Source organism: Procambarus clarkii, chromosome 42 (genome assembly GCF_040958095.1).
Source record: "Procambarus clarkii isolate CNS0578487 chromosome 42, FALCON_Pclarkii_2.0, whole genome shotgun sequence".
Classification (NCBI taxonomy): Eukaryota; Metazoa; Arthropoda; class Malacostraca; order Decapoda; family Cambaridae; genus Procambarus; species Procambarus clarkii.
The window spans coordinates 9,301,861-9,329,129 of record NC_091191.1 but is presented as its reverse complement, the minus strand read 5'-3'; the positions used below and the strand labels follow the sequence as shown (position 1 = coordinate 9,329,129).

The 27,269-nt window shown below is 36.5% G+C and overlaps 2 protein-coding genes across 7 annotated transcripts in view; one reads left to right on the top strand and one right to left on the bottom strand.

Annotated features, from left to right (window-relative positions):
* Positions 1-7,577, top strand: part of LOC123770280 (uncharacterized) — a 92,551-nt gene extending 84,974 nt beyond the window's left edge. The window contains exons 1-2 of one of the 5 annotated variants that reach the window (XM_045761983.2): positions 2,122-2,235; positions 5,523-7,577. In XM_045761983.2, coding sequence (XP_045617939.1) covers positions 5,527-6,924 — 1,398 coding nt within the window. In that variant the 5' untranslated portion in view covers positions 2,122-2,235; positions 5,523-5,526 and the 3' untranslated portion in view covers positions 6,925-7,577. Of the gene's footprint in view, positions 1-2,121; positions 2,236-2,264; positions 2,481-5,522 lie in introns of those variants that run through there. The other 4 variants (XM_045761982.2, XM_069339879.1, XM_069339878.1 and 1 more) reach the window with 4 other exon arrangements.
* Positions 7,578-9,674: 2,097 nt separating this feature from the next.
* Positions 9,675-25,669, bottom strand: NO66 (Bifunctional lysine-specific demethylase and histidyl-hydroxylase NO66). Of its 2 annotated transcripts, none has more exons than XM_045761981.2 (13): positions 25,608-25,669; positions 23,448-23,517; positions 21,948-22,599; positions 20,717-20,822; positions 19,330-19,429; positions 18,862-19,082; positions 18,407-18,514; positions 16,730-16,943; positions 15,513-15,650; positions 14,011-14,119; positions 11,753-11,876; positions 10,827-11,013; positions 9,675-10,650 (listed from the first exon to the last, which is right to left on the bottom strand). In XM_045761981.2, the coding sequence occupies exons 2-13, from the start codon at positions 23,496-23,498 to the stop codon at positions 10,573-10,575; spliced, it is 2,088 nt and encodes a 695-aa protein (XP_045617937.1). In that variant the 5' UTR covers positions 23,499-23,517; positions 25,608-25,669; the 3' UTR covers positions 9,675-10,572. The 2 variants fall into 2 exon arrangements, with proteins under 2 accessions (XP_045617937.1, XP_045617936.1); XM_045761980.2 differs by having other exon boundaries at positions 25,593-25,657.
* Between the last annotated feature and the right edge of the window lie 1,600 nt (positions 25,670-27,269).

Below are 27,269 nucleotides of genomic sequence, written 5' to 3'. Positions count from 1 at the left end.
GCTGGCATTTCCTGTAATAATTTCGCTGGAGGGTGATAGTGGTGAGTGAGAGCGTTGACCAGGTAATGTTTATGGCCCACCTGCCTCACCAAGGAACCAAAATGTAAACAATGTTTGTTTTTCCTGATGTAGTAATGCTGTTTTGTATTTCATTTACAGCGATATTATTTAGGTGCACGTATCCTAACCCCATTGGGTGTCACTGCAGGTTTATGCCACTTATTAACTAGAGCCTCAGCCTAGAAAAATTATAATTAGTGCTGTGGACTGATATATGATTATATATATATATATATATATATATATATATATATATATATATATATATATATATATATATATATATATATATATATATATATATATATATGTATATATGTATATATATATATATATATATATATATATATATATATATATATATATATATATATCCTCTAATATATGCAGTATATGATGTATATAGCAGGCATCCATCAGTCTCAGGAGCCAGCACCGCTCCTGTGCCAGGTAAGTCCACCACGGGCTCACCATAGCCCGTGCTACTTGGAACTTGTTCCGAGTAGCTGAATCTATAACAACAACAGTTTCAGGAGACTATGGAGTTGCGCTCTGGTTGTCGGTCTGGAGTGGCCTCACCAGGGCGCAAAGCCAGGGTAGGTTGATACGGAGAAGCTGTTACCCATGCAGCAGGTCTCCACCCCCCTCTCCAAGGCGCCGAAAGTTTAAAATGTAAAGCCAAACGCCAATACGATTGGTTCCAGCGCCGTCGCAGGAACTGTGATGCTCCGGAATTGACCTCGAAGTTGGTGAGAGAAGGCACAGGGACTCCAAATCCGGAGACCGCCGTGGTCGGGGCCGGAGAAGAACCACCCCATCAAGGGCAAGAACGACACCAGCCTCCTGAAGCAGAGCCTGGGGGCCGCACGAGCCCCAGGAGGTGGACGGCCCGGTCCCGCACCTACGGGTTCCTGACAGAGATCGTCACGGCCCTCTTTCACCTATATATATGACCCCTGCTACATGGAATGCAGCAAAAAATTGGGTATCCTGGCAGACCCAGCACTCAGACCAACCCAACTGAGAGCCAACGAACAGTCCAGCTGGTATAGCCCCATCGTAGACAAAGAAACCACAGCTTTGCTGGAGGCAACGATAATCTCTAGTGACTGTGCTCGCCTCAAGCTGTTCGCGCTCCCCATACGCGCTCTGCCCGAAACGCTTTGCGTAATAGTGGCTTTAGGCATTGTATGTACTAGCTCTATCTATAAAGCCAACAAACTTTGTAAAATCTCTTTATGTATGTACCTTACCTAAATAAAATGATTATATTATTATTATTATACAGGGGATTTCCTTTGGGCAGTCCCTGAGGCTGCGAAAAACACACGTCTTGACCCACAGCAGCTTTGTATTACAGTTGCCCTCTGCCTTGCTGCCCCTATCCACCCTGTGTATAAGTGTATTTGTAGAAAAGCAGATGCAGATGAATCACATGGCCTGCACTGCTGGAAATCAAGGGGGTTGACACGCAAGACACAATGAGGTTAACGACATCATTAAGAGGAACCTCTCCTCTGCCCAATGTCCAGCAGAGAGAGAGCCCCATAATCTAATGAGCTGTAACTCTACTACTCTCGCTGGTCGACCGGATGGAATCACACTACCTCATGGAGAAATGACAAACAAGTGGCGCGGGACTACACTTGTGTATCCACCTTGACAGCCACATACATCACCCTCTCTGTTGGTCAATCAGGAGTTGCTACCACACAGAGAAAGAGAAAAGCAAACAAGTACAGGAAAAATAGATTCAAATTGAACTGGTTCAACAAAGTAGAACTGGTTCAACAAAGTAGAACTGGTTCAACAAAGTAGAACTGGTTCAACAAAGTCTAAACCAATTAAACTGAACCAGTTGAACTGGTTCAGTTGAAAATCAACAAAGTTGATTTTCTCAAAACGGGAAATCAACTTTGCTCTAATAGGAACCAAGACTCATGCTTGGTCCATGGGGGAAACCACACGGCAATCAGTAGAGCGTCGCTAACGTCATCTAGTGGTTGACAGCATAAGTAAACTAGCATCAGTTTGTTATTTAATATATTCCAAGGATTCTATCACAGTTGCAGGTATTAGGGCTCTATTCAGTCCCCAGGGACACAGGGTAGAGGCAGGTCAGCTGGCTCTTGTTTAGGAACGTCAGGATTCTTGCTGTTTAAGAGATAAATCAAGGTTAGTTCCAGAATGGTTGTATTTCAAGTGATACTATGAATAAGATGGCAAACACAGCACCAATTGGGCCACATTCCCAGGCTGGATGTTTGATGATGGAACCGAAAACTTGAAGTAGACAATTTTAATTTGTACTGTTTACATCAATGGAAAACATTTCAGAGCAAAGTAGGAGCGATGTGCAAGGAAGGTAGTTCTCTAGTGACGGTCTCTGGTTCTCTATTTATCTGTCGTCTTCACAGAAAGTAAGATTCGTCAAACACACTATCAGTTGTTTGAAAGACAACATTATCATGCCTGCAAAATAAAGTATTTTGTGTCCGACTTCGACCAAAAAGCAGCATGTCGGCTGTTAGGGATCGTATTCAAGTTTCAAGTATGTTTATTGAGACAAGAAAAAATACATCTCAAAGGGATAGAGTAGCTTAGGCTATTTCTACCCCCATGGGATCGTATTGACACGAGGCTATGATCAATGGCCAGTTTGCGGTCGATAGTTTGAACACGTAGTTCTTGTTTATTAAAAATAAGCACAGTCTTTGGCAAATATTTTGTGAGAGGGGTCGATGCAAAGGCTAACATTACGATGGATCGTAACAAAGCAACTTAATTAAATGTATGTATCGCCCCATATAAGGGGAAGGTGGCGAAAAGTTGGGAAAGATGCTTACTGTTTGTAACAAGGTTACTCAGTATTTATATATGGCAAGGGTGTCTAGTCTGTGTGTTCCGAGGTGGTTGTTGTTTGAACTCGTACAAGCACAACTCGTTTAGTTGTGCTTGTACGAGTTGCGCTATGATAGTTGTGCTTGCTTTCAATTAAAAGGTATTAAAGGATACTTTAATATGGTATCCAGTCATTGAGCTTTGACTTTTTGGTCCCGTCTGTCAATCAACTGGTGTACAGATTCCTCATCCTATTGGGCTCTATCATATTTGAAAGTGAGTGTGTGTCCCGAGGTGGTTGTGTGTGTGTGTGTGTGTGTGTGTGTGTTCCAAGGTTGTGTCTGTGTGTGTAATTACCTAAGTGTAATTACAGGATGAGAGCTACGCTCGTGGTGTCCCGTATTCCCAGCACTCTTTATCATATAACGCTTTGAAACTACTGTCAGATTACTGACAGTAGTTGACCGTCAACTACTGATGGTTTTGGCCTCCACCACTACCTCACCTAACTTGTTCCAACAGTCTACCACTCTATTTGTGAAAGTGAATATTCTTATTGTTGTAGTGTGTGTATGTATGTATGTTCCGAGGTGGATGTAGTGCGTATTCGAGGGTATTCACCTAGATGTGCCCGCAGAGTCGAGCTAGGCTCTTAGCCCCGCCGTTTGAACGTTCCTAGATTAATGTAATGACTTATTTCTCACGCTTTTATCATATTTACATTTAAAATTTTGAACCTAATTAGCTTCAACGAAGACTCCATCTAACATACTTCCCGAAACGCTTTGCGTAATAGTGGCTTTAGGCATTGTATGTACTACCTCTATCTATAAATCCATCAACTTTGTATCTCACCTTGTATGTATGTACTTTACCTTAATAAATATTTGTATTTGTATACACCATTTATTGACAGCTCTAACACTGAAAAGGTTCTTTCTGATGTCTGCCTCTTTTGCGTCTCCAGTTTCTGTCTATGACCTTTGAACTAGTTACTAGGGTGTTCGTGTATGTGTTTGCTCTCACCTATTTGTGCCTACAGGATAGAGCTCTAGATCTTGAATACCGTTTTTCTAGCCGCCGGTTATCTAATGAAATGATTTCTGTTTAATTATCGTATGTGCTTTTAAAGTTGTGAATTGAGTTTGCCTCTACAACCTGGTCTTTTAGGTCATTTCATTTACTCGCTACCCTCAGGCTGAAATAAAACTTTCTAACGTGTGTGTCTGTGTTTTCGTGTTCCAAGATTGTTCTTGCATATATATCACTTCCAAGTGTCTGGAGGGCACTTGGATGATATATATATGCAGCTGTAGAACAATCTTGGAATATATAAACACGAGAGCACCAAGGAAGGGGGGGGGGGGGGGGAATTGTTACGCATGCCCAGTTTGAGAACCCTTGCCTGGGGTCCTACCTGGCTTTGCACCAAAGGAAATGTTATGATAGCTTCAGTTTTAATCTCTTATAAAATGGGATTATAAAATAGGATCCGTTTGCTTTTCTTTAAAAGGTTGGAGGCCAGACGCCTGGGAGCAAACCTCTTTCAATTTGGAAGTGTGGCTGGTGGGGGACTCATAGGTGGGTTGGGGTCGGCCCCATTGGCCCTCTTTAAGGGGATTTGTGATTTTAAGACCAATATCAAGTATTGGGGGCTAATGTTTTGTTGCTGTATAAATTTCTTATGCATGTAGGTGATTGTTACTAGCTAGTGGAAATATAAAAGGTTGCATTAAATAGTAAATCTGCTTGCAATTGTCAATTATGTAAATTTGGCAACAAATGGATAGGGGGCTATAGCTGCCCCACTTCCCTTCTCAAACTTCAGTGGGCTAGATAGAAATCCTGGAACACACCTCTCTTGTACGTTAAGTATTAAGTTTTTCCAAGTAGCATGCCGCCGAGAGGGAAGGGTTAGTCGGTTCCCTAAAGTAAATTATATGCTGTGCTCTTGGTGTAATTATGATTTTACAATGTGTTAGTTTGTCTTAAGTTTTGCTACCATTTCATTTAGCTAGCCAGGTAAGGTAATTATTGGTGATTAGTTGAACCTTTAATGTTTCTCCTGTGCTTTTCTACCCATCCAGACCTGTATATTATAACTGAGAATTTCTCTGGCACAGTTTGAGGGTAACCAGTGCAACTTCACTCTGTACTAGTTGTTTTCATGTGAATATAGTTAAGTTTCAGTGGGATCTTAGCATCATGTGACTTGCAATTAATCCTTGGATAACAACCCATAAAGATTATATGTTTGTTCAGCTATAAACCGAGTTTGGGGCCCAACATGTTGGAGACATTTGGACCATGCTGACGGGACAATCTATAACACAAATTATTGACACAAAATTCTTTCTAATGCCTCGGTGGCTTATTCAGGTATTTAGTTTCCACTTCTTTTCCAATGTTCATGTTCTACCCATTCAGATATCTTTGTTCTCTTGACAATCTTGTATGCATAAATGTCAGCCCCCTGACTATTGTATGTGGTATAATGTATCTTGTGTTGGTGTATAGAAATATGCATTCATGTGCTGACAAATTAATATGAATGTTTCTACATGTCTGTTAGCTTGTATAAAATGTTTTCAGCTGTCTGATAATTTTGTTTTCCTCTGCAGAAAAATGATGATCTATGTTGTGGTAACCCTGGGTTCACTAACACTGTTGGGAAGATGGCAAGCCTTTGCAGTACCCATTAGTAATGAAAATAAATCAGAGCTGTATAATCTGACATTTGATGACACACCCAAGATGACTGTCATCCCAGAGCCCGAGGTGCAAAAAACACTCTCTCGCAGAGAGCAAGAATCTTTGGGAAGAGTCGTATACTATACAAAGACTATGAAAGAGCCACTTGGGCCACAAAGCCTCAGCGAAGAAAAACAAGGCTCATTGGTACAAGTTAATACATCAAAACTGCTGCTAATTAATTCAACAACCATTACAACTCAATATTCTGTGATACAACAGGATCAACGTAGCACTCAAACCACCATTTACGAAGAGCAATTTCGGTTACAGGATGCCAAAGATCATGAACAATCATCTTACACTGAAGTTGATTCATCTATGAGCCAGCATGTAAAAGGCAAATATAATGAAATGCAATCTAATATAAATGCAACCAACCAAAGCAAAAAAAATAAATATGTCACGGCACATGTGTACAGCATATATGATCTTTTGTCTGGTAATCATGACATCATAGAAAAAAAGGAATCCAGCTTTTTAGGTGGCACTGAGAATAATAGTAAAACCATGGGAAAGTTCCAAGTAAATGAGAATGCAATTAAGACCCCAGCCAAGGAAGAACAATTATCAGCCAATACTAGTGACTTAGTAGTATATACCTCCAAAGCTAAGAAAACTCATGCACTTGGTAATGATTACAAAAAAATAACTGTACTTTACAATCTGTATTCACTTGTGGCATACGTTTCAAATCAAGAACATGAGCAAATAAATCTGAAAACAAAAATGAATCAACATAATGATAGTATTATAGAAAATAAAAATTTCAATAAAATGAATGCTCTTCACGTGTTGTATTCTTTAGTGTCGTATGTAGCCAGTCTAAAATATGAACAAACTGAAGAACCCACAAATGTTAATGCAGATAAGAATCATACCAGCAGTGGAGGAAGAAAGGTGCACGATATAGGCTTACTTGAGGAGCATAAAGAGGGTAAACGGCTAAAGAAACGGCAGAATGGTCACGATGATAATTCAGCTTCCTTCGTCGCTTACATCAGCTCTGACCAGTTTAACAACAATGATCCTAATCTAGACAAATTAGAAGGTTCTTTAGTCAAGACCGAAGAGCCTAGCCTAATACGAGAAGTAAAAGGATATTTAAAAAGTTACGGTTGGAGAGGTTACTTAATCATCTCTGTCACAATTGTAATTGGGTTGATAGCAATATTATTCCTTGTGGGTTTTATAGCCAAAATGTGTCGCTGGCACAAAAATCATAAGCAACTAACAAAGCTTCAGCATTTAATCCACCCAGCATCTATTTAGTTTGTTGAAGCAAGCATTTGTAATTGTTTTAATAAAGTAAATATTGATTTATTAAAAAACTAAAAAAATTAAGTTTAATAAATAAACATAAAGTATGGAGGGGGCATGCAGGGGTAAAATTATAGATACCGAGGTTGTATCATAGAATAATGGACAATTTCTTTGAAAACATAATGGTAAAGCTCGTTGCAAACTGTATATATCGTTGAAGAAATTTTAACTAGTATATGTTTAATGTAGCAGGTAGATTATTGTGCTATATTTTAACAAACATATATTCTTTAAATCTTCACTTCCAATAATTCAATGAACAGTTTTGACAATGTAGCAAAAGACCAACTTGACATTCAGCTTTAATTTGTAAGTTATGTACACATTACTAGTAATTTTGTTTCGCATCTTGGTGTTTCTTGACATCAACAACCTGGCCACTATAGTGGTGTACATTTTACTATGTATAAGGCATTTTTTGTTAAGTTTCACTTCTTCAGATGTCCTATTATGATGGTTTATTATTGTAATGTGACAAGTACTGTGGTTAATGATGATCCCTGGAGATATTTTGATTTGATAATGAATCAATATGTAATGTGGCTTGATGTTCTTGCATGCAAATACTGTACAATGATGAATTAAATAAAAAATTAAATTCCCTCGGTAGTTGATCTGATAGTAGTAGCAGTACTACTATTGACACCGCAATCCTCATTTGACACCGTTATGTTGTTTGAAATTCTTTTACTTTTATATTTGTACTTTCTTCATGTTATTTTTCTAGTCAGGAAGAGTAACCTTACTGATATGCTTCTAATTATATTAGCTGGGAATATCAAGAAACACAATAAAGTTTAGGGGCTAATTTTACACAAGCACAATTCTTACCCATGTATATGGACAGGTTACATTGTTTGAAGGTTTCCTGTTTATTTTTCCCAGTCTCTATCCTCTTACTAAAATTTAATTTAATGAATAAACCCTCTCGAATGAGCAATTTATTTGGACCTGTTACGAGTATTGATGTTTGCACTTCAATGAGCTTGCGATCAGTATGTGGTATCTGAAATTGTAATGTCCCTGATTATTCTTTTTTTATTGTTTGTGAAGATAAGATCTAAAATATTTATGTACCTAGTTGGCTCTGTTGTCTGCTGGGTGAGCACAAATTTGTCTTAGAACTTTAGTACAGTAGTCCTCTGATCTGTGGATGGTTACTTCATAGTATGACATTATTCATCTTAAACTGGGCAAGTTGAAGTCTCCAGGGAAGATAATATCTGATATTGCATCTGCCAGATTATCGAGGCTATTCTCTATTTTGTTTGTTCTGTGAATTCCTCAACCGTTGCATCTGCGGCCTGTATATTAGAATAACTTTTTTTCTATCATAAGTACTTCTAACACCTCATTTGCAGAGTTAAGAAGCTCCAAGCATACTCTTACTGTACAGACCTATTCCATGTGACTTACCCTATCACATCTATAGAGATTATATTATGGTATCCAGTGCTTGCTGTCCATGAATTTCTGTGAAAGCTCCAAATAATGCATTTGCCTCTGCAAGACCATTTATAAATGGTATTTTGTTTTTTGCCTCTGTTTTTAGTCCTTGTATGTTGGCATATCAGATTTGTTCTAACCAGTACTGGTTGTTACAGCGTTCTTGCCTTTGTAGTTGTAGCTCTGTTGTGGGGTGTAATGGTATCAGTGACTGAGATATAAATGGTTCTTTCGCCAGTTCCTGTACCATACATTCCCTATGTTCCACCTTTTGAAACCTTTCTTCCAAATCTAAAATATTTGACTATTCTCCAAAGCCATTTTTCTGTTTGCCACTTATTGTGTAGCATTCTGTTTCTTTCGTGCGAAAGTCTGGGACCTTAGATTGCATTTTTTCCCCTCGTAAGGTTTTGCACATTTCAACATACCTGTATGTTGATCCATGCTAGAGCAATACCTATTGAAAGTGGTTATGGTGCTTTGGCTTGCAGAAGCAATTGTTCTTCGGCCCACTTTGTAACAGGTCCAGCTAAACTAAATCCATTTGCAGCACTAGTGAAGAGTAGAGATGCCATACGCACAGAGAACATGGTCTGAACATCAGAGGTCCACAGCTGTTAAAACACCCTCCCAGCAAGCATTAGAAATATTGCTGGAACAAAGCAGGACAAGCATAGCAATTGTAACACCAGCTCTCCACACATGTCAGTTTCTTGATAAAGAAACTGTACTTGTGTTTGGTCTCAAGCCCATTGTTCTGACGATGTGCATTGAATTTTGTAACTAGCTCATCAAGATTGTAACTTGCTTAGCTAAATGAATTGTGGGGTTCAGTCTCTGAGTCCATTTATGTGCCTCTTTAACCCTTTTCACTACCGCCCACAAGATGGGTATGGGGTGCATAATAAATGAACTAAACTAAAACCATTGTCAAAGAGTGTTATAATCAACATTTCCTTTGTAAGTGCCACATGAAGTACCAAGGTCAACAGTCACATTTATTAGGGCCATTGGGCTAATGCCAGTATGATAATTGGGTGCTCTCCTCTGCAGTCAATTTACTGCAAGTATTTCACAAGTGTGTGCACACATTCCACAATGTACGTCTCATATTTTCCTGCATAAGCCCCATGAAGTTGTAATCACTTTTGATTAGGACCTGTACACCAAACCAAAGTGCACTGTTAGGGTTAAAAGCAACATACTGTTCTTAACACATTCAGGCATGGATAACAAAATATAAACAATGTACAAAAATTTTACAATTATTTATTAAAAGTTTATTTGATAATTTCCTTATTTAACAATATTGACTACTACCAAATGCTTTTTCCATGTGTAGTTTGCCATATTGTACTGTACAATATTAAATCCTAAATAAATGTCTGCAAGGAGTCTACAATATCCAACATCCATAACATCAATTATTTATATAAATACATCCAATCAATGCAAATATAACACCATTGTGATACTGTACCACTTACCCACTTTTAGTTTTGAACATTTGCCGGCTTCAACCAAGTAATAAACACTCCAGTAATTTCATTGGCCTAGTCAATGCTTAATTAACTTAATAAAAAAAAAATATCCTCCACAATACATTGCAACTAGCATAATAAAATAATGATAGCTTGACAATACAAAAAATGCAGTAGTACTTGGATTTCACAGCCTTGGTCATAGTTACTACAAGATTGTTGAATATAATAATTTATTAAGGATTAAGTAAAAACTTTATATAATAAAAAGTCCACAGCCTCTTATCCAAAACATGTTTGAAATACTTAGGTTTTATGTGAAGGTGCCACCCTAAACAATATGAAATGGGGCAGCAATTGCTTCACTGAATAGTTATACATCTGTTTTTAGTGTGCCTCCAAATTTTAGAAACTTTACTCAATAATGAATTACATTTTATCTGAAGTCTAAATGTTGCAAAGACAAAACAAATCGTTAATAAATTCTGTTGTGATATAAATTACAACACACGAGGCCTGCCATCCCTTTCCCTTTCAAAAAAGTATTACATGCCAGCCAAAGATACGTAATTCAGAACAGCCTAACATCATTATTGCCAATTGTAAAGTCAACCATCCAGAAGAAAAATAAAATGTTTGCAATTTTTAAATTGGATCTTACAAAAATCCTTTAGTCATCATGCGGGGCATTCAAAGGCGTTGCAGTCACTACAAGTCCACGTTCCCACAGCCCACTGGCTACCGCCATCTGGAAAAAAAATATATATATGTAAAAATATATCTAAAGGGAACTGGCAGAGCATAACAAAATATAAAGACTATATCCAGCACTGTAGAAAGAAAACATCACTTGGTAAACAAACCAATTTCTTTACTGTATTTAGTAAACTATCATTATACACAAATCATAGAAATTTTGTTTACCTTTTCAGTCTCGTCATTTAAAGGCAAACACTCGACGGTTATGTATTTTGGATAGGCATGAATCAAAGCCTCAATAGCAGGTGCAGTTTCTGGAGCCAGCTCAATGAACTGTGGCTGCTCCTGATGGTACTCTCGTGTGTTTTCTAAACAATGATAAACGTTGACATTCTCTTCCTCCGCAACCACTCTGTGGACATCAATTATTTTTAATTCAGGAATCGAATATTGTAATAATTTATTTTTCCAAGGAAACTAATAAAGATTTGTTAAAAATAATTTTGGATATGTTGAGGAATCCAATATACAACACCCAATCACATTTCCATCCTCAGGAAAGTGGGATGTAGAGTATAAAAAAAAAAAAAAAAAAAAGGGGGGGGGGGGGGGGAGTTAAAAATTAAGAAATATTACTCATCCATACACTATACCATTGATACTACAGTACTATATATGAAAAGAATTAAAAAATACTCGCAGTCATACATAGCAGTACCACTACTTTGTAACACCAGATGTACTATGTACACCTAATGTGCTGCTACTCTCGGGTGTTTTACTTAACTTGTTTCCCCCCCTCTCGTTTGACCTTGTGATACTTGCATTAAGGGTACACCAAATACAGTACTATGTTGAATTTTATACCAAATTAAACCTGAATCAAAATAACATGCATATTTTCACAAAATATCTTTAAAGCTATTTCTTATTTCCGAGGTTCATTGTTATAACCCTGACTGGGACAACTTCCAATCAAAATATAATTACTCTCCCAAGGGTCTCTGATCAATTAGGCTATGATTCCTTAGTCAAACTACAGTGGTAATCAAAAGCCTTGTTGACCAAACTGGGCCACGAGTTCATTGATTTTCAGAGCTGCCTCAAGTTAAAAAATCAAAATTTATATCACACCAGTAATATTACAGTACCTTAAGCAGTTTTTTCTGATGAGTCTGATCGGGGTGTCTGGTTCAATTTCTACCCGATTTTTTACCTCCTTCGTCTTCTTACACCACCGTTCACCACCACCATATACACTACACTCTCTCTCATCTGTCAAGCAATAAATTGAAAATTAAAATATAAAAATTAATTCCTTTTCCTCGTGAAGGCCACCTCATAATTTTTTAAACAAAAATTGCCTACCTTCAAATATTTATCCATAAGTACAGTGGAACCTCGGTTGACGACTGCCCTAAAGTAAGAATTTTTTGGTTGATATCAAATTCATCATAAAATTTGAATTGTTGTACGACGGTTTACTTGGAAGACGATGTCTGATCATTTACGTACGAGTCGAACAAGCGTGTGGTGCTGGGAGGCGCGGGGCGAGGCCCTCTGTGTTTACAAGTCTATCCCGCGTAGTGACAACCGCAGCCTCGCTTGACTTCTTTGTGAAGAATTTAATTGTTTGCCTGCTTTTTCTAAACATAAGTTCTTATTATATATCATGCCATGGGTCCCAAGAAAGTCAGTGGTAAATTTCAACCCAAGAAAATAGTCGTGAGGATGACGATAGAGGGGAAAAACCAAGAGATCATTCATTCATAGTGGGACAATGTGATGTCTCACTATAGACAAGTGTTAAAACATAAGGAAAAACAAGTGTCGCTAGACAGGGTTTTAGTGAGAAAAACAAGCAGCGAGCCACAAGCAGGTTCTAGTGGTATGCAGGCAAAATGTAGGAGAGAGTACTCCAGAAAAGTCATCACTGCCTGATGTTATAATGGAAAGGGACTCCCCTTCCAAACACTAACACCTCTCCTCACCATTTTCCATACACACACAAGAGTCCTCATTCAAGGTAAGATATACATACAGTACTGTATTGTAGCTTGTACAAAATGAGTGTTATTCTGTATAAAATGTATTTTTAAGTTAATCCGTTCCACAGGCCAAAAAATATTAATTCAATTTACATTATTTCTTATGGGAAAATTGGTTTTGGTTGACGATGAGTCTCTGGGAATGGATTACGATCGTAAATGAAGGTACCACTGTGCATATGTAAATTCAAACTAAAAAATGTGTTTTTCTAGATGTGCAACTAATTAAATATGCTGACAGACTATTGAATACGAGTAGAAGAGCTTTACTGACTTAGTTTTAACTTTGGCTTGCACTTAAAAAAAAAAAAAAAATGCCCTACTGCCAAGTATTTACAAAATGAACTCAAAAACAGTTAAGCAAGAATAAAATAGCCTGTTCTCACACTAGACATGTATAAAAGCTGAATGGATCCTCTTTAAACTGTTCATGTCACCCTCAAGTGATAAGAGGTCATTGCACCTATCATATGTAGGAGACTAGACATGCTCCATAATATTCAAAGGGTCTGAAGCTTCTATGTGGACGTCATTCGACACTAGATATCTTTGACTGTCATTTGCCATATTAGAAAAAATGCTGAAGGCTTTAGTTTCCTTCCTGGGCCTTAGTAAAAAGATGAACACCATATCAAATTCATCATCATTCATTTACTGATGCTCATGCTTGGAACCATGATGCTGTGCAAAATTTCAAGGACTTTTATGAACCTGGAAAATATTTGTGATTGAGAAGCATATTTACAAATACAGAAGTTTATTTCTCAAAATATGGCATCAACACTTCTTCACCTCTCAACAGCCAAACTAAAATTATAAGATTTTTGTTTATATTTTTCCCCAACATCAGAAAGCATTGTTACTATAAAAATTTTTTTTTTTTTTTAAATGCACACCAGGAAATTGCTTAATTTCACGTGCTCAGTTTGGGACTTGACCTGCATGTGTGTGAAGTAACAACTTCGTAACTTATTCAAAGGTTATGGTTAACCTTGTTGACAACGGAGTACAATTCCAATGAATATACACTATTGTATAGTGTTTTCTCAGTCCTCTCTTATACTTTTTATGCTTGTATCTGTTATACTTATTCTGTGGAAACAGTAGAGATGCACAGCCAGACTGAATTACTGTCAGGAATACAGCAGAAAAGCCCTCCTCACACTCACTGCTAATAAAACACTTCAGGGTTCTGTATTATCTTCAAAGAAAAAAAAAAAATATTGATACCATCCATGGACCCCATAAACAAGAAAGCTCACTAACCAGTGAAAAATGTTACTTGATAGTGAGAGGAAAGAACCACATCAGCAAATGCAATGAAGAATAATATCCTGTTAAAAACATTTGGTTTACCCCACCTTGTGAGAGCAGAGGTGGTAGAGCATCATGCATGAAACTAGCACCTCTCTGGTCTACAGCAGCATCAACAGGAGCCATTTCCATCAGACGTGTCACTAATTCACCCAACTGTAATATAAAAGATTTTAGATACATATAAGGACATCACAGGTACCACCACCAACTTGTGTGCCATTTTCTTAAACAAATGAGGGTATTTAAAGCACCTAATCTAAACTCTCCCATTGATGCAAGGATATTCCAGTCTCTCGCAAATAATCCCTCGCAATATTTCCTCACAACTCTTCATCCTGCTAACATAGTACATTTAACAGCAAAAAGTGTCTTTGTCCAACATATGGACTATTACCTGACAAAGTAAATTTACAAATAAAGCAGTGCATTAAATACAAAAAGGAAGGAGTTAAAAGTAAAATGAACACAGCAGGTAAAACAAAGAAATATTAAGCCAGCAAGCAATCAAGAATGCATACATGTGTACACAGGCATACAGATATGACAAACACATACACACACAAACACGGTTAGGTGAGATATTCTGCTTTTACTATCGATGTGTTTGATTCACTTTTTATTGTCTTCAGTTTGTATTTAAAATTTGGCAATTCTATAGAATGTATCAATTAATATTCCATATATTGTGTTGGACAAAGATAGTACTATATTGTCATTATATGTACTATATTAGAAGGAGGATGGGTTGCTAACACATTCCCTCCCCCCTCCCCCTCTGTTCGTTCTCTCTCTCTCTCTCTGACTGGTTCATTAGGAATGGTACCGATATTCTAAAATAAACTAAGTTAAGATGGTTTTATCGAACATAAGCTCATCTGAAGCTCTAGACTGAAGCTTTATTCACAAATGATTGACACAGACATTACAGTTGAGGCTGGGGTGAGCAGGAGTACAGCTGTAAAAACTAATACCTAACACTTGAGTGTGGTGAGATTTATATTGGTAAAACATACAGCTTAAAATTAGAATAATGACTTACACAGACTAAATATAACATTAGTTTAATATAATTTGTGAATTACAAGTAACATAAATCCTAAAAATATAATTGTAAGACAAAATATTGACAAGAAAATGTCACTGAAAATGCCAATTGCTGTATTTTAACTTCATGTGTATACAGTACTGTGCACTGAAGTATGCAAATCAAAAACTTTATACATAAATGATTACACGTATAATTGATTTAATTTACAAAAACTATGTACAATATTCATTTACACAAGTCATAATAATAGCACAATACAATCATTACTATACACCGCATAATAAAAATAATAAGGGCCAATTGTAAAGTGAAGGCCATAGAAGTTCATCTATTTACAAAACTATTAATTTTATATTAGATATAAAGGGCATTTAATGTTATGTTAGTCTCTTCTGCCCCCTCCTCTCACTTAAATACACCAATCTATGAAAATGTTATTTTTTAAAACAAAATTATTATTGGAAAACATAAGTGTGAAAACATGTACTGTGCACAAACCTTCTCAATGAAAGCACTTCGACTAGGAGAATCTTTATCCATATTGACAATTCCCATACTGTCCAAGTAATCACGGGGAAGACCTCGCCTGAATTCTATGTCGTCATTCATGGCTACACTGAGTGCTTGAGGTAAAAGCTGCCAAATATTTAATGAATCATTAAAAATGTCACATATTTACAAACAAAAATAAGTGATTAAGGAAACAAATGAAGAATACATCACATATTTAGCATTAAAGTGGATATAATTTTTCACTTAAAGGCAAAGGGAGGGAAATGAGAAGCGGAATAAGAGTGATGAAAATGAGAAAGTAGGAAGCAGCAGCACTAAAGAGTTCTGGGACACACAAGTGTCAACACACAAACTGTATGCACAAGTAGCAGCAGCCACGAGGGATGAACAGTCATCCAAGCATACCTAAATATATACATGTATTGTGTGATCTTTTAACCTCACTGAGACAGTATGGTGCCTAATGTAGTGACACTGTTAGGAAGATATAATGAAAATAATCAAAATAGGAAAAACAAATTACAACAGGTAGACAAGAGTTAGGAACACCATTCCAAAGCATCGAAGTATTGTACTAATCTCATCCTCACAACTATTCAGAAAAATTTGTTTTTAATCCCACTTCAATCATTACACTGGTTGTGCAAAAGACAATCACCACAGCCACTGATACCCTGTCATGTTTGACTTTCAAGCACAGCCATCCTGAACTACAACAAAAGAATGCATTCACTGCCCACTACTAATCTTCACTCGTGTGCCTTCTGCTCCTGCAATATTTACTCCATTCCACTCTTCATTCGACTTTTAAGTTTTGTCACTCCTAAACATAGCACAACAAACTTTCTTTGAATGCATCCACAACTTGCAGCTTCTCCACCCATTTTAATTACTTAACATTTCAAACAGCTACATGGGCAAATTTAGTTTTTTGGGTCTTGGACAAGTTCCCCCCCCCCCTTAAATCCATAGATTTTCTTGCCATTCACTGCAGGACTAATTGCATCACATAGCAATGGGCAGCAGGGTTACTACATAAATTAAATACAAGGGAAGAGAACCATCAGGAGAAAGCACAAAGCTATTACGACTATATAGCACTTGGAATGTAATGTAAGAATGAATTAGTAGACAAGTATACAGACTCGGCAAAACCCACATGCCCAATCCTCCCGCCATAACAAACTGTGGGGAAAGCTCACCTTTTTAAGTAAGTGACCCCAGGTGTTCTTCTGGTAAGTGGAGATGGTAATGTGGAGAGAATGAGTGTTATCCACTGTAATACCTTGGTGAATGTAACCCCTGGGGAAGTACAAAAGGTCGCCTTCTTCTAAAACAATGTCTAATACAGGTTCCCCAATTTCATCTTCAGAAAGATTAGGGCTGGAGTTAACAGGAAGTTCTTCATTTTCTGACCTGAAAAATTATTTATGTATAAGATGTTACATAACATACACATATCTCATCAGATGCACAAGGATGGTGAAATACTAGAAAAACTGCTCATTCAATTTTGTGAGACCAAAATTGAAATATGCAGCAGTTGTATGGTGCCCATATCTCAAGAACCACATAAAGAAACTGGAAGAGGTGCAAAGGCATGCTACAAAATGGCTTCTGGAACTGAAAATCAAGAGTTACAAGGAGAGACTAGAGGCGTTAAATATGCCAAAGATAAAAGAAAAAAATATATGATTACCACTTACAAAATGCAAACAAGAATTGACCAAATTGACATACTGTAGTAATTCCTAAAACCAGCAACTTCAAAACAAAAGAACACAAATTCAAGCTAAGGAAACAAAGGTGCCAAAAAAATATTAGGAAAGTTTTCTTTTGCAAACAGTGGTAGACGGTTGGAACAAGGTAAGCAAGGTGGTGCATGCCAAAACCGCCAGTAGTTACAAAGCGTTATACGACAGAGGACTGGGAAGATGGGACACTACGAACGTAGCTCTCATCCAGTAACTACACTTAGGTAATTACATAATGATCACGATGATGTGCTAATAGGTTTAGCACTTTTGGATTACTTTCTTGCGTTATGAAACCTCCAAACTGTCACATTTCTCCCTGTACCTTATGCAGAATGAAAATACTGTACAAGGTTAACTCTTGTCTATGTTATGGGTGAGTGTATAAATCTAATAACTGGTAGTTCTCAATAATAATAATGTTTAGAGCTAGATATTTGAAAGGCACAAAAAAATTGACTGAAAAATAATTGCACAAAACATTGGAGAATTAGATGCAATACAGACAAGGGAACAAGATTTCTTTACCTACAGAATTTAGATCACTGGAATACATTGCTCTTCAATGCCAAAATTACAAATACAACACAGCTCTCTAAGATATGGCTGGATACATATTTTAAGTATATTAATGTCAATTAAACTCCTGTCACGACATTCAGTGAACATGAAGCAGAATACTATACCATATTAATGAAGAAATAGTAATATTGAACGCAGTAATAGGAGCATCCCTAATGGAAGTTACACCACCAATTGCTGTTGAAGCATTGATTGTACTGTAGCATGAAGTAAAACAGCCTAGTTATATCTACTTTCCCACCTCATTTCCATGCCATTTTCTCATCATGTCATGGTGCTACTCTACTTCCAAACTATTATCCAGCAGCATAAGCTGGATGGTGGGGAAAATAGTCTTTTTCTTTGTCTCCTGATCTCTCTTCATATATAACTCAGGAGTAGAAAAGTATTCTTCCCCATCCTTAGCAAATAACGAAGTCATACACCAACAATCTTCTATTATTTGTCTTCCTTATGTACTTAATCACCCTCTCCTCCATCTATTAAAAAGAAAAGAAACATGATATACTGTACAGCAAAACTGCCTCAAGCGAGCACCCATACCTTGGCTTGTACACTCTCCATCGCTTCTTGCCCTCGAGCTGCAGAATGAAGGCTTCAATATCATCCCAGTGAGGTGCAAACCCTTGAGTGTCAGGGGGAGTGAGATAACTACAAAACAAAAAAAACTATTAACTATATGGGTTAAATGAGAATACAGTATTAAAGACAAGCATATGAGATTAAGCACTGACTTAGCTGTCACAGGATGCAAAACAACATATTGTAAAATAATATTGATCAAAAGTAGATTTATTATTAATATCATCATCATCAAAAGTCTGTCCATTGGGACAGTACATTCAGCAATGCTGCCTCAAGGTGTATCTAGGTAGGAAAACAGCTTTTCATATTCACTCAAAGCCTGATTTCAGTTAAGTTTAAATAAATATAATGTGAAGACTTGCCAAAAACGGATGTAAATCAGAATAGCTCAATAACATTATGTTCTAACTTACACATTAGCTCCACAGAACGACTTGAAATATTCTTGCAACACCGACAGTAATTTCCACACTGGACGGTGGAAAGTCTGAGGGTTCAGCATCCGTACACTACATCCATTATTATAATAGTCCCACACAACAGGTGGATGAGCTTGTCCAATGGGGTTATGGGTTTCCCTTTTTCCATTGCTAAATGATGTAATGTCCAAATTCTTAGTGTAGAGTACCATATTCTGTAACAGCAACAGAAAATATTAAAGTATTTTGTTTATATAACAAAATTTACGCTTAACTAATTTCACATGCATGAATCATTGGAAATAAAAACATTTTTAAAACTAATATGTACGGCATTAAAAAAAATTATTTTAAAATTACAGTAGTTCTACCCTTTAGCTTCCGCATTTTGGTTTTTAGCTAGGAGTGGTAGGAGAATTTAATTGTCAGATACCATTACTTCTATTTTGTTCCTAAACTCACCTCACGTAGAATATTGTCGAGAACATCAGTGCTGAATAAACCTTTGTAATACTGTGCATCACTGCGCTTTATGTGCAATGGCTTTTTCTCCCAGTAGTCTCTGTAAGATGTTAAAATTTAATATTCATTTACATAACCATATACTTTCACTTATTTTCTAAACAGATGCTAATCCAACACAACTAACATGCAAACACTTTCAAGCTTTTCAACATTAATTTATTTTGCATTAGCTTTTTATAATATCCACACTGATGTTTTAAGTTATACAAAACTTTCTTCAATAGGATGTGATATTCATAATAGCATGCCCTTCAATCACCTACTGTTGCACTGTTCATGTATCATGCTAAATGTAAAGTTAATATTAACCAATTTTCTCTTACATGCACTTTGTAAAGTTAAAGAAACTATTGTAGAACTTCCAATCCATACGTTATGCATTTTTTGGAGCCAAGATCCCTCAGATGCTCCCTTGAGCTAGGACTCATTGAACCATAGATTCAACTATAGACTCATAGCAGTCACCCAAAGTCTGATATGTATGGTTTTATCTGGGATTATGATGGCAGAGAGATAATGGCAAATAACTTGAGTCATCACTGAGACTGAGATGATGACTCAAGTTATCACTATAACATACAGTGAGAGGAAAATTATCCTCAACATCACCCCCACCCTTCAATTGCTAGTTGTAGAGGGCACCGTAATTAGTACTGAGAAATTCTCATCAATGACAAAAGCTATCAGGTATCTAAAGGATACCTGATCAACCAGGCTGTGACTCATACGTCAGGCTGCGAGCAGCCGCGTCCAACAGTCTGGTTGATCAGTCCAGCAACCAGGAGGCCTGGTCGACGACCGGGCCGCGGGGACGCTAAGCCCCGGAAGCACCTCAAGGTAACTTCAAGGTAAGGTACCTGTTGCCTCTGCCAGGTGGCAGTACCCAACATGTCAACAGTGTGGTTGTGGATTTGCTTCCATACTTTCTGCCTAGCGGACTTAAGGAGTGATGCTGGACCCCAAGAGTGAATTGCAGAATGTGCTCTTAAAGAGAAAATCTTGGGAATATGCAATGAATCTTCCTATTGGTCAAGGTGTGTGATTTGTTTGAGCTAACATAAAATCTGTATACATAACAAATACTATCTGTAAATAAAATATCTACCCAGTACAATTGCTTTAGCTCATCATCATCTACATTTTGTGCTTATTGTTGCAAAGACAGATGTAAATGAATATTTAACATTTGAAACCCCTATGATAGATACCTAAATAAACTTAGTTCGAGAAGAGAAGTTTAAATCCTGTATATACATAAGCTTCAATATGATAAAACTGCTATTAAATAAATCCTTTTGGTTTTAAGTTTCACAGACTACGATACCTGAAGAACTTTTCTTCTGAGCAAGGGCCGATTACCCACTGAAAAGCCTTTAGTCCCTCTTCATTGCTATCATCAATATTAACAGCACCAATTTCTGCCCCAGACACTGCAAATTAAGAATCTGAATAAAACACATGACAAAATACATTAGCTCCAATATATAATTTATTTAAACCATTTTTCAAAAGCAAATCAAATTTGGTAGTAGGTGTGAACATTTGATGAAAAATGAACACAAGGACGTTTAATACTCTAATATTATTGAAACAAAATAGGAAAAATTTATTTGTATTATTTTGAATAACTTTAAAGTATAGTAACTCAGTAACAATGGAAATCACACATTACTGCTGTAAGGTGTTAAATAATTAGGGATGTGTAATAACCTCTTTTATTCTGATTGCATAGTACCTGTACTGTAGAAAAAATTTTGTTGTAAAATACAGGTAAAAAAAAAGCCTCTGTTCTTAACTTATGTAGAAGTAATAATTTAAAATTTCCTTTCAAGTTAACAACACTTCCTAGTTTAATAGATAAAAATGATACAATATTCTACAATATTGCACTTACTACATAATACTGTATAGTATTCTACTTAGTTTCTTAAACTGTTGTATTGGATTTGTATTCATACTAAATATTTGTCTACAAACAGATCCAGTACCAACAATGTCTAAGTAAATTTAATGTGGATTTTTTACTTTTCTAATTATTGTATATTAGCAACCTCTTATGAGCCACCCAATGTCATGTGATCATTGAAATTAATGTGACAGTGTTAAATGAGAAAAGACACTACTCTAAGAAGCATGCGTGCCACACATGGCTTATATATTAACTTAATATTTTTCCGCATATTAACTTAAAAATAATTACCGTATTAAATTTAAAGTTGGTGGCAGGAAAAGCCGAACGATTATGATCATATGAAGCACTGGGGGCCATGGTCCCATGGGAGGCTTTTTTTTTTTTTTTTAGCAATATGTACAGGGAATTAAAGTTGAGGCAGTGTACAGGTTATGATACTAGAAGATACCAGAGAGGGCCTTTACTGAATGTAGAGGCCATTAATATGGACGCTAAATGAAAAAGGGATAATGATCATAAAAAGTTTGGGAAGCCCTAATTTAAAGCAGGATACGCACAAATTTCAAACAGTTGGTTATAACTAAGGCATTGCATGCTTTAAAGATAAAACTGAATTATTGAAAAAATTCACAAATTTACTTACAGGGCTCAATTGTCACACTATCCTCCTCAGGGTCTTCTCCACTGCACTCAGCATGTAGGGCTTCTTTTACAGCAGCAATAAGCATCATTTTCTTCTTTGGGTTTGCCTTCTTTTTCTTTTTTATTTTTTTTTCAAGTACTTCACCTTCTGTATTTTGTTTCCTTTTCTTTGCAGTCTTCAAAATTTCTGTTTCATTTGGGAAGGAAGTTGTATCATTTGTGAGAGAAGCAAGGCCATTTGACTGCTTTTTCAAACTGTCAACATTTGCCTTTTCTGGCGTATTTGTCTTACCCTTTAAACTTTCTGTTTTATTTGTGAAGGATGTTGTATCATTTGTGAGAGGAGCAAAGCCATTTAACTGCTTTTTCAAATTGTCAGTGTTTACCTTTTTTGGGCTATTTTTCTTTTTCTTCACTAAATTTTCAGCAAGTTGCTTATTCTTTGCTTTGAGAGATTTTCCCTTTTGCTCCAACAATGTCTTTGAGACTTTGGATTTAAGTTTAGGTTTTTTGTTTACTAAAGCATTATTTGTATTCATATCTAGTGTTGGCGAAGGCACATTTACTTCCTTTTTCTTTTGTGATTTATCACTGCCTTTTCTTACTTTAGGTTGTCTCTTAAATTTTTGTTTATTTTTCTTCATCTGAAGTGCCTGTTAAAAATACAAAAAGTAGATAACCAAAAAATACTTTCTATAGTGTTTTTATATCAATATCATGTGATCAAATAACTTGTGTCCAAATAATTTTCTGAAACTATATGTGGTTTATCTGATCACCGAAAAATTTAGTCCCACTAAGAATGATACAAATACTGTACGCTGACATAATAAACCCAGCATTAAGTGCAATGAAATGCCTCTTTCCGGAGGTGCCTCTGGTGCATCCCTGAAGCTATCTTGCCGAGATTGCTGCATGCTAGCTGAAAGATCATCAGTCACGGAAGTTCTGTTTGGCATACCAGGGACACGAGACAGTACCAGGCTGACGACGAGTCACAATAACGTGGCTAAAGATATGACCAAACCACACACCAGAAGATGAGGAAATGACTACATTTCAGTCTGTCCAGGACCATTATCAAGTCGATTGTGATGAGAGTGAGATTGATTGATTGATGAAGAATAAGCCACCCAAGAGGTGGCACGGGCATGACGAGCCCGTAATGGGAGTGAGGGAGAACATTAAGTAAGGCAAGAGTGAGGTGAGGAACAGGCAAGAGGAAGTAATTCCTAGAGGAAGGTAAGAGAAAGACGAAAGGTAAGAACAAGAAGAAAGGTATGGATGGGATGGGTGTAATAATAAGTTTTTTTACCAACTAAACACTTCAACATAATATCCTTTTTAAGAATGTTACACTAGACTCTTTTATACTAAATTCAATATTTTTAAAATCAGAAAATGTAGAATCATGATTCTGGAACTGTCATATTTCTTGTACAGTACAGTATTGTAGTATAAATAACAAATTAATAAATATTACTAATAAACTACATCATACCTGTTCCATATATGCAGCTCGGGCTGACTGCTTGACATTGGCAACTTTCATTGTTTTATCTTTTTTTAACCTGCAAAATAAATACTATGATAATTTATTCAGATATTTCAATGTCAAACATAAATACAACAAGGAAATGTACTGTACTGCTAAATGGTATAAGGGGATTACAGTACTGCACATGTAAAAAATATGATTTTTAATATAAAGACTTTGCATGTCACAACTACAGTACTAAATACTGTACATAACATTACCCTGCAGCAGATTGATGGAGAAAAGGATCTTGGAGTTAAAATCCATAATTCACAGAAAGTTGCACAACTCGTAAGAGCAGCAGTAACAAAAAGATAACCAGACCATACGAATAATGAAGTGTACCTTTGACGTTAAGGAAAAGAAAGGGGTGATTCAACTGTATAAATCTCTGGTGCCCCCCCCCCCCTCCCAAACTTGGATTATTATATCCAAGCATGGAGATCTCATCTTCAGAAAGACATAGCTGCTTTGGAGAGAGTACAGGGCAACAAAAATCATTCCAGACCTAATTCAACTCTCGTACCAGAGACAGTTGAGGTGCGCACTGCTAACAACACTGCAAACCAGGAATCTAAAGGTGGATCTCAACGAAACCTTTAAAATACTGTACTAAGCAATTTGAAGGATGTTGATCCATAGTCTCTTCAAAAGGTTAGATGTAACACAAACAAGAAGCAACACTTTCAAGCTCAGCAAGCCACACTGTAGGACTGAAAACAAGATAATTTTTCACCCACAGGATAATAAACCCATAGGAACTGCCTATGTGCTGAAGCCATAAATGCCAAAACTTTTACATTTTAAAATCCAGCTGGCAAAAATCATCAGGGCAACTGAGGGAATCCTTGACAAGCCGCCGACTTCCTTTCCTCGACGGACCACTATTGTGTTAGGTTAGTGATCCTCAGGTAAATTCAGGTAAGAGTAAAAAGAAAATCTATTTCTGCTATACACAAAACATTGGCCAAGGCCTGGTTGCTCTGAGAAAAAATCAAATACTGTAGATGGTTACTGCTTGCAGCCCACAAGCCAAAATATATTTGCTAATACACTGGTGTGGTCACAGATCAGATTATGGAAATGATTACTGAAATAATTTTTAAACAAAAGGTGGGTAGGTAAATAAGTTAAAAAATTCAGTGCTCTGATTATGCTTTTTGAGTACAGTACCTGTATATGCTATGCAAAAAAAGCAAGGAGGCATTCTTAATACCAAAGACTTCATTTATGTGTAACCTTTTTTGGCTTTATCTTTTCAAATTGATGCACCTCTTTAAACAAGGCAGAATTAGATTTTGTTAATTTAATTATATTAAACACCTTTAAATTCAAGAACAGCAAACAGGCCAGACTAGGTTAGGTTGCATTAGGTTATAGTTGCTTGAAGAGCAGCAATGATGTTGACAGGCCAACCTTCCACAAGTTAATTTCGTGAATGTCAAAACTATATACTGTACAGTACTGCATATTATTCAGGTTAGGCTCAGGTAGGTTGGGTTAGATTAAGGTTGAGCAAGATTACATAGGTTTTTAAACCCACAGCCGAACCATCTTAGGTATGATGTAACTTGCATCGCTAGCCAAAAAAGACACTGGAGATGAGGGGCCAATGAACAGTTGGTAAATTATTTGTGTATCTCTTTCTTCCATTGAAGGTATCTGACCGTAAACAAGATATCAAGATAACTTACTATTATTATTATTATTATTATTATTATTATTATTATTATTATACACACACACACACACACACAATGTATATGTATATTCAGTATGGGAAAGACTCTTCCCCATGTATTACCCAAATTCACTCGCCTTCCCACCTACACAATTATTCGACCTAATGCTGAATTTAATACAATTTTTTAGGATTACGATTACTGTGTATTAACAATCTTCCAGAGGCAGACGATGACCAAACCCACACCTTAAGATGAGGAGACGACGACGTTTCGGTCAGTCCTGGACCATTATCAAGTCGACAATGGTCCAGGACGGACCGAAACGTCGTCGTCTCCTCCTCTTATGGTGTGTGGTTTGGTCATCACTCCTCTAGAGGTTATATTCATCACTCCTCTAGAGGTTATTATAAGTGGCCACACCAACCGTGAGAGAATTTACCGGGTCGCCACGTGCGTTGAGTTGTTTGTTATTGTGGTGGCCGATGGTTCCTTCACTTCTCCCTTCCTCTTATTTCCAATAAAAATTATTATCATTATATTGCAATAACAATAATAATAATAATAATAATAATAATAATAATAATAATAATAATAATAATAATAATAATAATAATAATAATAATAACAATAATAATAATAACAATAATAATAATAATAATAAATAATAATAATAATAATAATAATAATAATAATAATAATTATTTACCCGAGGACCACTATATTTAACAGCCTCGACGATAACAGGAAGCAGGCGGCTTGTCATAGATCCCCCTCTCCCCGTTTGTCCTTAAATTAAATTAAAATTCACCAGAGTTTTGGCATTCACAGCTTCGGCGGGTAGGCGGTTCCATGGGTTTATAATTCTATGGGTGAAAAGTATGTGTTTTCCGTAGTGCATCACGACCAAAGATTCACTCAAAAAATCTACCACTTACAAGGCTATTCATCATGCCCATATGCCACCTCTTGGGTGGCTTACTCTTCATTTGTTTATTTATTTATATACAAGAAGGTACATTGGGTTCATGAGAGTACAGAGACTTGAAGTTTTACATTCTTGTAAAGCCACTAGCACGCATAGCGTTTCGGGCAGATCCTTAATCTAACATATAATCTTAAGAAGGTAATTTCTAGCAAAATTAAAGAAATGTTTACAGGTACATTGTAAGTACAAAAATATCAATCAATCGTTGTGCATTGTTGCTTGTTGAGCTTGAAACCACTGCTCTTTGTTTGTGTTACGTAACTCTGTATCTTCTGGGTCGTGATGTGAAGTTCGTGTAGATCGCATTGTAAGGTCTCCTTATCATTATCACTTTGCACTTTACCATAAATCTTATAGTGGCACGTTTAACTTTGATGATGTGGTTTGTAATATTCCCATCTGTGTCATTGATGTATATATATGACAAAAAGGGTTGGCCCCAAAATGGAACCTTGCGGTACCCCACTCATCACATTTCTCCAGATTCATTTTCATTTAGGGAGCCCGTGCTCAGACGAAATCCATTACTATGAGAAACCACCCCTCCCCCTTCCATACTCCCCTAACCACCTTAATAGTTATCTAGATATATGTGATGGTCTGAAAGCATATCACAGTTCTAGTAATAATCTATATGTAAACTGGCATATGAGCCTTTGTCGTAAACAAAGAGATTAGTTATAATGTTTAGTTATAATGTTAATGTAACAGAAATCGTTGGTTTAAAATATATAAGATATATAATATGCTGAAACGTTTTCTGCGAAGAAGTTGGTTTTCTGTAAGTAGAATTAGCGGGAACACTGAAATGTTTTCGAATTCCATGTTAATGTAACTAAATGTAAGGACACTTAACCTAAAGTAACTTTAACTTACGCTAACCATAGAGAGATAGAGAGTAGATAATACCACAAATTATGTAGTCATTCCCAATCCAATCCCTTGAGGGGATCTCCTTCCTGAGGACAGTTTTAACATATACAATACAATACAATACAATACAATTTTATTTAGGTAAGGTACATACATACAATAAATATTTACAAGGATTGTTTGACTTATAGGTATAGCTAGTACATACAATGCCTAAAGCCACTATTACGCAAAGCGTTTCGG

Coding starts and splice junctions, on each gene's coding strand:
- NO66 (XM_045761981.2), bottom strand. CDS start 23,498: ATGAAAGTTGCCAATGTCAAGCAGTCAGCCCGAGCTGCATATATGGAA. Junction 14,120..15,512: donor GAAGTGCTTTCATTGAGAAG/GTTTGTGCACAG, acceptor TTTATATTACAG/TTGGGTGAATTAGTGACACG. Junction 10,651..10,826: donor TAAATGACGAGACTGAAAAG/GTAAACAAAATT, acceptor TTTTTTTTCCAG/ATGGCGGTAGCCAGTGGGCT.